Source organism: Rhinolophus sinicus, linkage group LG02 (genome assembly GCF_036562045.2).
Source record: "Rhinolophus sinicus isolate RSC01 linkage group LG02, ASM3656204v1, whole genome shotgun sequence".
NCBI lineage: Eukaryota > Metazoa > Chordata > Mammalia > Chiroptera > Rhinolophidae > Rhinolophus > Rhinolophus sinicus.
In genome coordinates, this window is record NC_133752.1 from 103,083,191 (window position 1) to 103,096,558 (window position 13,368).

Genomic DNA, 13,368 nt, shown 5'->3' on the forward strand with positions numbered 1-13,368 from the left:
CAGAGGAGAAAGCCCTGGTAGAAACTGCTTCAAGATGACACTAATAAAATACCTACATATCTCACTTTATCTAGAGGAGATTTAGACAGATTTTGATGGGAAAGTTGGATTTGAATGGGTTCTACTAAGTATGTAGAAGACTAAGGATGTGAAAAAAATGAGACCATCAGTAACTCCAGAAGTTGTGTAGGAAAAGGGAAAAGTAATCATAGAATGCCGCATGGTTCCACTGTGACGTCTTTATAGAGCCCTGACCCTGCAGTCGTATCTATTAGGAGGATAAGGGTGTGTGTGTGTGAAGGAAGAGAGAGAGAGAGAGAGAGAGAGAGAGAGAGAGAGAGAGAGATCAACCTCCTCTCTCCACATTTAAATGATTTTGCAGAAATATTGTGTTTTCTAGTATACCTATGATAGGTACTTTTAAATAAAGAACGACTTTTATCTTTCTAAGCAACCCAGACCAAAATCTCTTTTTCACAAAGCAGTAGTTCTCAGAGTATAGTCGCTGGAGCAGCTTCAAGCACCACCTGGGAACTTGTTAGAAATACAAATAATTAGGCATCACCTCAGACCTACTGAACTGGAGATTCTGGAGGTGGGGCCCAGCAGACTGAGTGTTGACAAGTCCTCCAGATGATTCTGCTGTACCTTAAAGCTTGAGAACCACTGAAAGAGTTGATGATGTTATAGGAAATGGTGACCCCTTCACTTCTTTAGAGGTTAGGCTCAGCCTGGATTCTCCACAGCGAAGGGGACCTCTTTCCTTTCCCTACAGGCATCATCCTCCAGGTTTAGGCACCTTGGTGAGCATTGGTTGTGAACTGTGATTTTTTTTTTTTTTAAGAAACCAAAGACAGTGTTTGGCATTATTGATACAGTCTTTGGATAAAAACCTAGAGCAAAAGGTAGTCTTTTGGATAAAAATTGGGTTCAATAATATCAATCTAAACATAGAAATTACAAGCTTATTAAAAAGGAGCACAGACAGCCCTTCTAGGGTGTATTTGTGGGATTTGGAATTGGCTGTGTATCAGGGACCCCAAGTTAGATGGTATATGAGGTCTGACAATTAAGTTTGCGAACTTGTTGCAATGATGTTGCTAGCCTTTTCTGATACCAGAGCGATTATTCATTATGAATTTGTACCAACTGGACAAACACTTAACCAAATTGAGTATTTGGAAGTGCTGAACAGGCTGCATGAAAAAGTTAGATGACCTGAACTTTTCGCCAACAATTTATGGCTCTTGCATTACGACAATGCATCAGCTCACACAGCACTGTCTGTGAGGGAGTTTTGAGCCAGTAAACAAATAACTATTGGAACACCCTCCCTTACTCACCTGATCTGGCCCCCAATGACTTCTTTTTTTTACCCAAAGATAAAGGAAATATTTAAAGGAAGACATTTTGATGACATTCAGGACATCCTGGGTAATACGACGACAGCTCTGATGGCCATTCCAGAAAACGAGTTCCAAAATTGCTTTGAAAGGTGGACTAGGCGCTGGCATCAGTACATAGCTTCCCAAGGGGAGTCCTTCGAAGGTGACCGTAGTGATATTCAGCTTGAGGTATGTAGCACTTTTTCTAGGATGAGTTCGTGAACTTAATTGTCAGACCTCGTACAAGATAGAAGCTAATTTCTCTCTGAGGTAGTAGTCTGTAGCTGACTGTAGAACCAAGCGCTCTTCTCTTTTGTTTCAGTATTCGTGGGGTACTCTGTCTGATCCAGGGGGCTCTGGGGGTGAATGCAAAGGCATGTCCCTTCCACTAAAGGGTGTGACCTTGTAGTTGAGCATATTCATTCCACAAGACCCCCACCCCCACCCCCCCGCCAGGTCATAGTGGTGCAACCACATCGAACTACAAGGACAGCCGAGCAGTGTTTATTTTGGTTAGCCGTTTACTCCTCAATGTAGACAAAGAGAAATGGGATATCGGGGGTGGGAGAAGGACATTTAACAGTCCCTGATGCACAGTCACTTCTACGTCTGGGTACTTTCAGATACGTTTTGTCCACTGTAGAATGCCTGATGATGGTCACGTCCTAAGGGACTGGGTTCCCAGCCATGCAAAGTATTGTCATCCCTTCATCAGCCTACCTTAATCATGACCCCAGGTTTCTTGAGTGCTGAGCTAAGAGGGATGTGTGAACAGTACTCAGAGTTCAACTTCCATGGACTTTTCTTATAATTAAAGTTGGTGCCCTGAAACGTAGCCTTGTATGAGTAGGAATTTAATATACACTAATCCCAGTACAGGACTGGATCATTAACTACGGGAGGGGAAGATCGGCTCAGAGCTGCACCTTGCATGATATTCGAGCACCAGTTGCTCATGTGTTAAATGTAAACCGTGAAACCCCAGAGAAGTTAGACTTCCGGTGTCTTAGGGCGGGGGAAGTCGTGTTAGGAAGACAATTTTTAGAAGAAATAAAGTGAATCGATAGATTTGGCCAAGTTAAAAAAATAAAACAACTCACATTTCATGTATCGAAAGGAACCACTAAAGGGCAAATTGGGGAAAATGTTTGCAGTTGTTTTGTGAGATAAAATATGCAGAGCTCTTAAAAATTACACAAAATACCCACAGAAGTAAAAGGTGGGAAGGATGTGAACAGAGGTGTCCCGTGAGGATTGTGGATTGCCATGGTGGGACACTACTTTTTGAATACCAAGTTGAAAAAGGTGAAAGGAAACATTATTTGTTGGGGTTGGACAGATTCTGTCACCCACTGCCGGTCACAGTGTAAGGGAGAACAGCAGGCCGGATAGCGTTTTAGAGGTATGTGTCGTGAGGCTTGTAAAAGTCCTGCATTCAGCCCCATACTCATTAACTCTAAGATTCTACACGAAGGAAACCTCTGAAATATAATAGGATTTATGGTTGATCGTCACGGCACCGTTTATGATGGTGAAAAATAAAAAGCAACTAAATGGTCAGCCATAAGGGAATGGTAAATAAATTACCTTATTTGTATTATAACAAAAATTATGCCATCTTTCTTTTTTCAACAGGAGAAAAACATTTAATCCTTTAACGAAATGCAAAATAAAATACCCACGTTGCACACCATAAATTTCTTTGGTTCAGTAATCACACCACTATTTTTACCTTCCAGTGGCTATACACGTCATCCCTGCATAGTGAATAAAGAGTGTCCCCTTTCATACTGAAGAAGCCATGCCAAAACCATCACACACCCCACTACTCAGTGACACTGTTGGCAACTTAGGCAGAATAGAGCTGTGGGGTAGGAAAAGGGGGACAGGTTGGTGTGAAAAGAAAAGGAGACTCCACATGCCAACTGAACAAGTTAGTGGGGGAGGGGCTCTTTGCAGGGTCACTAGGGAACAACTCACACCCCTGTACATGCTTATGAGGTTCAGTCCCTTGGTACCATCACGTATAAGTACAGACAGTCCAGTTGCCCTGAGCATTCCCAGGAAAAACAGAAAAAAAAGAATACAGAGGAGCAGAGGAGAGAAAGGATGGCAGCAACAGGCAGGATACCAGAGTCTCTAATCTGGACCCTTAGTTCTCCAGATGGGCATGCAGCCATTTCCAGTCATGTTTTCAAAGAATTTGAATGACTTGGGGAAATGCTTTCTATGTCATGTTAAGTGAAAAATGAATGAAAATTCTAAATTCGATATGAACTAAAAAAAAAAAAAAAAAATCCACAGAGAAGCTATCAGGAGGAGATACTATAAACATAAAAGTGATTTTCCCTGGGTGTTAGAAATACTAGTAGTTTAAATTTGTTCCTTTATAAGTTTATTCGTTAAGTGTTCTACAGAGTGTGTGTATACCTTTTTATGGAAAAAAATAAACATTATTGAAAAAGTGATACTGTGACGCGTGATTTGCCAAAATAAATTTTGCTGTCACCTGGGACAGTGTCTTGTCACTTGTCCTGACACAGAATTACGTGAGGTTTAACTGTGCCACTCATTCGGGTGGCTTTCCTTTTGGTATTTGTATTGTTACCCTTGAGTTCTATTTAAAATGATTGATTTGGTGCATTTAAATCAATGTCTTATTTTACAGTCTCCCGGTTACCTTTTTATAGTGTCTGGCTAGAGGCACATGGGGAAAATTGAATCATTGAGGAGTCATAAAAATTTTGGCAAACTTTTTTCCTCTTTAGTATTGTCAGATAATCCATTGATACTTCACAGGAATAACATTCATGGAGTTTTTTGTTTTTTTTTCCTTTAACAGAAAAATATTTTGCCAGCTTACAATTTTTGAGGTGGAATGATTTTCTTGAATTTATAGATGAATGAAAAAAGGAAATAATCTTAATATGACGCACATAATTTAGCTTCTAAGCTTGCTTCTTCTTTGAAATTGTAGTCATACAAAAAGGCAGCGCTTTCAGTAAAAACCTACTACATTAGGAAGTTTGCTGTGAAAGATTTATGGAATTTGATGGGGAAACTGAAGGCTCCTTTTGAAGTTTCTGAGGTTTAAAAATTCCTATGTTCTTTTTACCTAGCTTGCTATTATTAAATTAAAACTTTTTAAGAGAGCCAAGAATTGATGGTTATTTAGGATGTGGTCCAAATATCATATACTCTGGCTTACCTACACAGTGGTCTAGTCGCTGTGCTAATGTGGCAGCCATGAGCCATGTATGGCTTTGGCATGAAAATTAATTAAAATTAAAATTGAGATCCTCGTTCACACTAGCTGCATTCCAAGTACTCAGTAGCCATGTGTGGCTGTGGCTAGTGGTTACCAAATTGGACCGTGTAGGTCTAGAAAGTTCTATTGGACCTTGCTGGTCTAGAGGTAATTCAAAGTAGGAAATACACTTCTAGTAATTTCTAATTAGTTTTAGAATATCTAATGAGTGTTCTTCCTTACCCATTTCCTTCCTAACAAATTTTTATCTAGCCTGAGCTAAAATGGGTATCTTCTTTGTATAACCTGCAAATGATAAGAGGTGGGTGCTTATTGTATTTGGTTCAGATCAACATAATCTGAATGCAGAAAATACGCAATTCATACTAAAAAACCCTGGTAGAGTCATAGAATTGTAGATTTGAAAAGGGCCATTGATTGCATCTAATCAAGCCTTCTTGTTTACCTGATGAGAAGAAGTTTGAGGAATCGAGATATTAAATAATTTGCATAGGTCACACAGCTAGTGGCCTTGTTGTTCCTTCCTCTCCAAGTTCATGGTTCTTGTCACTGGGCCAAGACTACTTTAAGAAGTTCCAGCACTATAATTCTGTTGTTCAACAACTTTAGAGACAAGAGGAACCAATTATAGTACAATTAAGTTGGTATAAGATCACAAAGTATATTGTACAAAACAGGAAGTGACCCTTTAAAACCCCTGTCTCCCGAGCCTTCTTTTCATGTCTTTGGGAAAAAGTGCTGCTTTCATGAATAGACACTTTTACCTTCAGGCTTGAAGTTACATATATTTTAAGAATCAGAGGAAATACGTTTCCTTTTAAAAATAGCCGTTTTTTAGGGGTGGTCATGATTAGGGTGTTGTAGTTAGGAAAAGGATTTGCCTTTTAAAATCCTGTTTTTATTTTGCAAAGTTGTGGATCAGTTGTTGCCGGTCAGCGACAATTTTGCCTACCCCTGAATTCCGTCAAAAGTAAATTTCTGTGAAATGGTTTGTCATTCTCTTATTTAATATACTCCCCCCTAGAATTACTTATTTTCTGCATAGGTTCTGCTTAGGTTCCATTAGTGGCTGAGAGCTTGCTGTGGCAAGTGAAGTAATTTATTCTAGGAACCTGAGTACATGCTGTGAAAAGATTGCGTTTTGTTAATATTGGGAGATTCTTGGGTTGTTTGTACCATGTTCTGTGGAGTGTACCTTTCAAATACGGAACGGCCTTGTTTCCTTCTTTTCTCCTCTACTGTCTTAGTTCAGACCTTCATTGGCATGTTGTTTTTAGCCTCTGGTTCCATTCGGTCTTGCCCCTGTCTGCCCATCTGTCTGGCAGAGTCATTTTTCTAGAACAAAGCTGATCATTTCACTTCCTGGAATGAAATCCTGCGGTGTCTGCTCCTGCCTGCAGAGGGAAACACAGGTCAGGTCCTTGTTTGGGCAAACCATTCATTCTCCTCTCATCCGGGTTCAGCCTGTCTCCCTACTTGACCCTCAAGTCTTTGTTCAAATACCACTTTTTCAGGTCTTCCCCGGCCATCATCTAGGTGGTCATTCCCCTCTGCCTCGCTCACCTGTATCTTCTCTCCATCTTTACTATAGTTTCTCTGACAGCACATGTCACCTTCTAACCTACCATATGATTTACTAATCTTTGGATTTATTGACATGTTTCCCGATTAGGATGTAATCTCTATTAGGGCAGTCTGTGGTGTTTTCTTTGCTTCGAGTATTCCACCTCCTGTCTTTTTTTCTTTAGTCGCGTGTCCTTCTTTCCTTCAAGTTCTTGGCAGTTCCTGGATTCCTCAGTGGAGAGCTGTGGGGAAGGCACAGAACATGCTGCCCTCTTCCTCTTTCTTTGCCCAGGCTGTCTTGTAGCCCCTGGAGACAGTGGCGTTGTACCCGTCTCAGTGATGGAGTGAAGTGTAAAGTCACAATCACACTTCCTGCCATTGTGGACACGGTGTGGGTGTACACTTTGTGACATTCCGGTGCTGCATCTGAGCATTCTCTCAGTGGATGCTTGTGGATTGTTGGGTATTTGTTTCGATGGCCACACTTACTCCCCAACAAGTACTTTCTCTTCAGATTGCATCAGCGATGGCTCCTTAACTACCAGTGGCAGTAGAGATAAACTGGTGCGTGCTGCTACTACCCACTGTGAAATCCAGGCATAGGGGGCAAGAGCTTGCAGTCGCCCTGGCAGCCCCTCCCTCTGCTGTGTATAGCCCCATGGGGAGGAAATCTCTAGAAACATGGCTGTTCACAAATTCCTGTGTCATGTCCTAATAGGAATGGGGAAGGAGTGCTTTTAGGAGAGTGCACTTCTGCCCATTTTCATGTGGGCTGTTTTGGCAACCTGAAGTCCAGGTGGTAAAATTAGCCAGCCTCAATTTTATAATGGCGGTTTGCCAGCATCCTCTATTTTAAATGGTTTTAGAACCCATCTGTCCATTAAATGGGTTCCTTTACTTGGTGGGGTTTCCAATGAAACTTTCAGAAACTAAACTCATCAAATGATTCACTAGTGATACAACTTCTTTTTTTTTCTTTTTGAGTTACTAAAAAATACCCCCAAACCCTCAGTTTCTATTTAGGCCTAAGTATTCCTTTAATTTCGACAAAACTTCAAAATATATTTCAGGAAAATAAATGGAAGAGCACCAAAATGTATGTGTGTGTGAGTGTGTGTGTGTGAAGAAGGGCATAGTATTCTTAAAAGATACTTTACCAGTATGTGGCAAAATATGCTACCTATATAGCTATCGATGTACTGTTCTTTTTCTTCATCTGTCTTTGTCCTTTTGCTGATTTAAACTTTTATCTACATGTGAAATAAAAGCAAACACTGAATGAATTAAAGATTGAAAAATCCCACATACGGCTGTGTCTTAACCACCAGAGCTGTGAGTGGCTGACACTTAGTAATGACTGCGCCTGGGTATTTCATGGGCTAGGACATAAATGAACTAGACTGTAGGATTCTGTGAGAACTGACAATAATTTTTAACCTGTTATGAGTCATGTCAGAATGCAAAGGTGGAATAGCCATGCTATTACAGGAAAAGTCAAAATGGTCAGAAAGCACATTATTTGCAAACATCGATATTTCAACTGTTTTTGGTACCGATTGCTTGGGACACACCAGACATCTTCCCTACCTGTGTGTGGGAATGCTGAAGCTCAGATGTGCTAGCTGCTTCGCAGCATCGAGTGAGAGAGGTGGAAACAGACGAGTGGTGGAATGTTTTGCCAACGTTACCAGTGTAGATTGGGCATTGAAACATAGATTCTATTTGTTGATGAAAAAATGTGTCCATCTCAGTGGTGATAGTGACCTGTAGAAAACTGATGGTTTTGCTCATCTGTGACCTTTGTTGTTGACCTTCAGTAGACTTGTTCTTTTCAGTCTTGATTTCTGATATTTTCTGTTGTCATTACATTGCGCTCTGCACATTATAATGAAGTGGTAGTAACCCTGATAGGATGCTGTTCTTTTTGGAGAGTTTAAAAACAAGTGAATATAATTAAAGTGCTTGAATGTTTTTCTTTGTTGGTTGCCCCTAGGTAATTCTTCCTGCAGGATGAATTAAGAGAAGAAGATCCTTATACCTTAGGAATGGAGAGCAGTTTGTCAGTTTCCAATATGCAAGACCCTTCGTCTTCTCCCTTGGAGACACATCAGAGCTCAGCTAATGGCACTGGAGAGCTTGATTCAGGTACCATTTTGTTTTTTAGACCCATTTGGCCTTGTGATATCCTGACCCATATCTTCCTGAAAATGTTCAGGAAACAGTAGGGCATCGCTTCTAGAGCTTGCATACTGCCTGTGTCCTAGGATTTGCTATCCTATTTATAAGCATATAGCAGCTTGAAAGTTATGCAAAGTTTGGTTCAAATTAGTATTACCTGTGTACTAGGCAGAGTGGGCTAGGTTATAATGAGATGACACATCACTTCAAAATCTCAATGGCTTACACATAAGTGTTTATAAATCATTCATACTATGCGAGTTCAGACCGTCAGTGGGTGCTGTGTTCCCCTGAGTTATCTGACACCACCTGCAGTGCCACCATCTCGGCACGCTGCCTCAGGCTTCGTCGTTACAGGGGAATCAAAGCTGCAGGGTCTCAAATGAGCAATTAAATGGTCTAGCTGAGAAGAGACAGGTGTCATTTTTGCTCAGAATCTCTTGACCAGAACCAGTCACCTGTTTCCACCATGGCGTGGGACGTGGGATAATCGAATTCTCTGCCACATACCCGGAAAGAGGGGACAGCAGACGTGCCCAGATATAGGTGCCACTTCACTAAATAGCTTTCAGAAAAGTGCATCGTGGGAAAGAAATTTGCATCCTCTGAATTTGTGGTCAAGTATTTCTCCCTTTTGGAAATCTAAAATAAAACAAACCAAACCACTCTGATTGAATTTTGATATTTAACCAATGAATCTACAAATGCATCTTTTTCTAAATACTTACACAATAGTTTAATTTTAAAAGATTTTTTTTTAAGGATTGCACTATTCCATAACAACAAATTAAATAAGGACAACTTAGCTCTCAGAATCATAAACATTTGCTGTGGTGAACTCGGGTACAAAAGTGTTAGTTGTTAATTCAGTGGGAGATTTGACCATAGTCCAAAGAAGGCATGGAATTTGTTTTCAAATTTTGCTGAGACCTGTCAATGGCAATTACAGTTGCTTGATATCATTGAAATTATTATATTACATTTCTCTGATTATATCTTTATCTGGAAAAAATCTGGAACCCCCTGAAATAATTGCCTGAAAGATGTTAGTATCTGCTTCAAAATCAGCTCATTCTCCCCCTTTCAACTTTTCTATATATAAAGTAGGAGTGAGGAAACTTCTAAAAGCAGAGCTTAATCTTCGTCTCCCAGTGGAAATACGGGAGCCCTTTTTCTGAGAAGGCATGTCCCATAGGCTGAAAGTTCATCCTAATTATGCTACTTTCATTTAAGTGTAGCTATGCTTTTTCAAAAAGTCCTTCTTACGTTTGCTGAGTGAGGTTATTTTTTCCCTTTTGGAGTCCCGGAACTTTTACCATATTTTTGTTGTGCACACCTCTGACATCTATAACAGCATCATTTTCAGTAGTATGTTTTCAAAACTGGTCAAAAGCCAACTGCGTGTACGTTTTCCTTTTCAGGCAGCTGCAGTATGTCTCTCTAGCTTAAGGACACTCTGAAACTTATTAACAATAATACGGTGTCAGGAAAATGATTTGTACTGAATTTCTTTGTGGGTGATCTTACGGAGGGGGAAGTGTGAGTGCCAGAATCCTATGCCCCTGGCTGGGCTGTGCCACACCGAAAGCCCATCGTGTGTGTCAGGTCCTTGCTCCTATGTGCTGGGAAGTCTGAATCATCCAAGGTATTAATATCTTTAATGGAACTAGTAGTTCTAATAGCTCTAATCTTAACAGTTTTTAGATAGTGGATGTAACCCTTTTTTTCTTCTTCTCTATATGGACAATCAGCTCTAATGCGTCTTTTGGAGCAAAAATTAATATAAGACCCGATCTTATGTTACTATAATATAAGACCGAGTATAATACGATATGATATGATATAATACAATAAAATACTGGGTCTTATATTAATTTTTGCTCCGAAAGACACATTAGAGCTGATTGTTTGGCTAGGTCTTATTTTCAGGGAAACACGGTATCTTCTGTCTGGCATCCGTTGTGTGGATATTTGGTTCTGGGACCAAGTGTGACATGCTTAGGGCCTGGTGGTGTCTTGGTGCCAAAGGTCTTGTCCCGGGAAGCATTTCAGATGAGATTTCCATCTCGGATTGGAGCAGAAGTCAATTTCAGCATTCTTCAGCTGGTTGTACATTGACTCTCAAATGAGGGACAATAGGTACATGACCCTGTGTTCATGGGAGTCACTCTCTGCAAAGAACATTTTACATGCGTTGAATCATTTCATCCTTTCACAACCCAGTGAAATAGCAGATGAGGCAGCTGGTTGACAAAGTTCGGTTCCTTGGCTCTCACATTGGAGCTGGGATCTCCTCTCTGTCATCCTGAGGCTTATAGCCTTGAACTCTGAAACACTGGGCCGTGCCTGCCCTCAGCGCAGGGAGAAGTCACCCTGGATACACACTCACATTCTTTCTTGCTCTCTTCCTCCACGCGTCTCCCGTCCCCTCTCCCCATGTGTTATGCGACACATGACTGCGTCTCCCTGACAGGTGACTACACATAAGTGCCTCCATCTCTTCTCGGACTGAATCATGGGGCCCAAAGACGGAAGTCTGACCTGGCTGCTTCTGGTGTTTTGTGTCTTGGGTTCCTTGGGGCCTCATGGCCAGCTGCTGCGGTCCCTACACTCACAATCCGTCCCTCTGAAAGCTGCAGCTTAAAACAAGGACTCAGAATGTCATTAACAGTTTTCTCGTTTTCAGTGTTGCCTCTTTTCCTAAGGAGTTGGGGTTGATAGCTGACACCGGAGTCCCGTGAACGAAATGGGCACAGTGGAAAAACGACTTCTCCTTTGGGAGCCTTGAAGACACCACTGGGATAAGCAAGGGCAGAGCAACAGAAGGTCTTCCCAGCGGACAGAAAGGACAGAAACACTGAGGAGGACATGGACCAAAATTGGATTTCTGGGCTCTAGGCTTCCCCAGTTGCCCTGATAAAAGCAAGCAAAACACTATGTTGACATACTGATAAATGGATTCCTTGACATTATTTTTCCAGGCTGGCTAAATGTAATTTCCTGATGAAGTCTGTAGATAAAATAGTATTGCACATTTAGATTGGGCAAGCCTAAGTAAAAAAAATTATTCTGGAAACGTGGGCTTGATTTTTCTTTTTTCCCCCTGGTATTAGAATATATGAACTGGAGTCCACAGTCTCTTCTATTCTGGAAGGAAAGGAGTCAATATTCTTTTTTTTTTTATTATTGTGGAATATTGGGAAACAGTGTGATTTTCCAGGACCCATCAGCTCCAAGTCAAGTCATTGTTTTCAATCTAGTTGTGAAGGGCGCAGCTCACAGGCCCATGTGGGGATCGAACTGGCGACCTCGGTGCCATGAGCACTGCGCTCCAACCAAGTGAGCCAACTGGCCACCCCAGGAGTCAATATTCTTATTAGAGAAATTTGGATCTCTTATTCTTCATGCTGAGAACTAGTTCTGTGTGACTGCATAATGTCCCCCTCCCCTTTTATTTTAAACTTTCTTTCGAATAGTTGTTGCCTCCCCTCGCTGGGAGATTGGGTCATTTTTATGTTTTTTTTTCCCTGGGCCATCTCTCTGGCTGCCTGGGTAGCTGAGACAGCTATGAGGACCTCCGTTCAGGTGACTGCCCCCTCCTCCCTCGTGTAGTCCTGCAGCTGCGCACTTAGCTATGGTTGGCGTTGCCCATGCCCGTCCAACTTGCATTCGAACGGGGTGTCTGTTTTATGCCCACAATGGATCTATTTTCTAATCCTTCTGATAGTATGAGCAGATTACCAGCAATTAAAATAACAAAGATTTAATGTCTTCCTTTCTCTTTCCACATTGAAATAAAATATCTAGCACACAAAGAGGTGCTCTGTAAGATTTTGCTTATGCTGAATCTGACAATTCTCTCCATTTTTAAAAAATTGAGTAGTGGTTATGGGCTTTACTATTCATCCTTGCAAAGTTAGCCTCATTTCAGATTGTAAACTTGTACAACTCAAGATTTGATTATGTAAAAAAAAGGTGTTTGTTTGTTCCGTTTTTCACTGTAAAGTAGCTTGTACTGCAACTTTTATTAAGGTATTCTTTTTCTATTTGTTATGAAACATTCTGGTCACATAAACAGCTTTCTGTTTTCCCAAACTGGATTGCCACTACTGAACGAGCCTGTTTTCTTTTAAATTGTGACATTTTCTTAGTTGCTTTTCATAGCCTATTTTCATTACGTCATGGGGCAATGCCTCCAATTGGTTCATTTGCAGAGGCAGGAGGTTGTCAGCGTTTCCTTGATAAAATGTTTATGGGTTTAGGAGGTTTATGAATCATTGGTAAATATTTGCTGTGGGTTTATGAGCCCTCCACTCGTAAACATTGTGTGTGTTTATCTATTGCTCATTGAGATGTCTTTAGAGAATCAGCTGCTCAGGGCACATGCAGTGGAGGAAGTGTTAATAAATTACAGATTCGAAAAGGCTGGATGGTGAGGAACTCGGCATTTTTGTATGGGATTTCATTGTTAAAACGGTACGCTTCAAGTTACCAGTGCTGGTCATAACGGTTTTGTAATATTCTGAATCCCATTCTAGGTCTGAGTTTTTGGGCACTTAGTATTTTTTTTTAGACAGCAAAGGCTAACAGCTTTTTTCAGCACTCTTCTTACTGACACACACAATGGGAGTCACAGTGGTACCTTTTCCTCTCTTGGTTAACCCGAATGAATGAATACCAGAGTGAGTGCGAAAGTCTCTACTGCTTACTGTATTGGGAGAAGAGACTGGAAACGTGGCTTGTAATGAATCCAGATTTGGTGGAAACAAAATTTTTGGTAAGATGCTGATAGCCTAGATTAGACTTTTATGAAGAATAAAGAGCCATAAGGAATGACCTCACAGTTGAAGTGGAGAAAGGCAGGCTGTGGCCTTACTCTCACCACTGCTTAGAAGAGAGACTCATTGGGTTGTTTCTGGTCCTGGGGATGAGGTTCATCAAGGCCTTCTAATCCGGGCACCCCCTGTAGCGGGC

The 13,368-nt window shown here is 41.1% G+C and overlaps 1 protein-coding gene across 4 annotated transcripts in view; it reads left to right on the plus strand.

The window, feature by feature from the left end:
- The window catches only part of SFMBT2 (Scm like with four mbt domains 2), a 201,950-nt gene that overhangs the window by 18,280 nt on the left and 170,302 nt on the right, over positions 1 to 13,368 (plus strand). For all 4 annotated transcript variants that reach the window (XM_019738254.2, XM_019738252.2, XM_019738251.2 and 1 more), the window contains exon 2: positions 8,210 to 8,361. In XM_019738254.2, coding sequence (XP_019593813.2) covers positions 8,262 to 8,361 — 100 coding nt within the window. In that variant the 5' untranslated portion in view covers positions 8,210 to 8,261. The remainder of the gene's footprint in view (positions 1 to 8,209; positions 8,362 to 13,368) is intronic.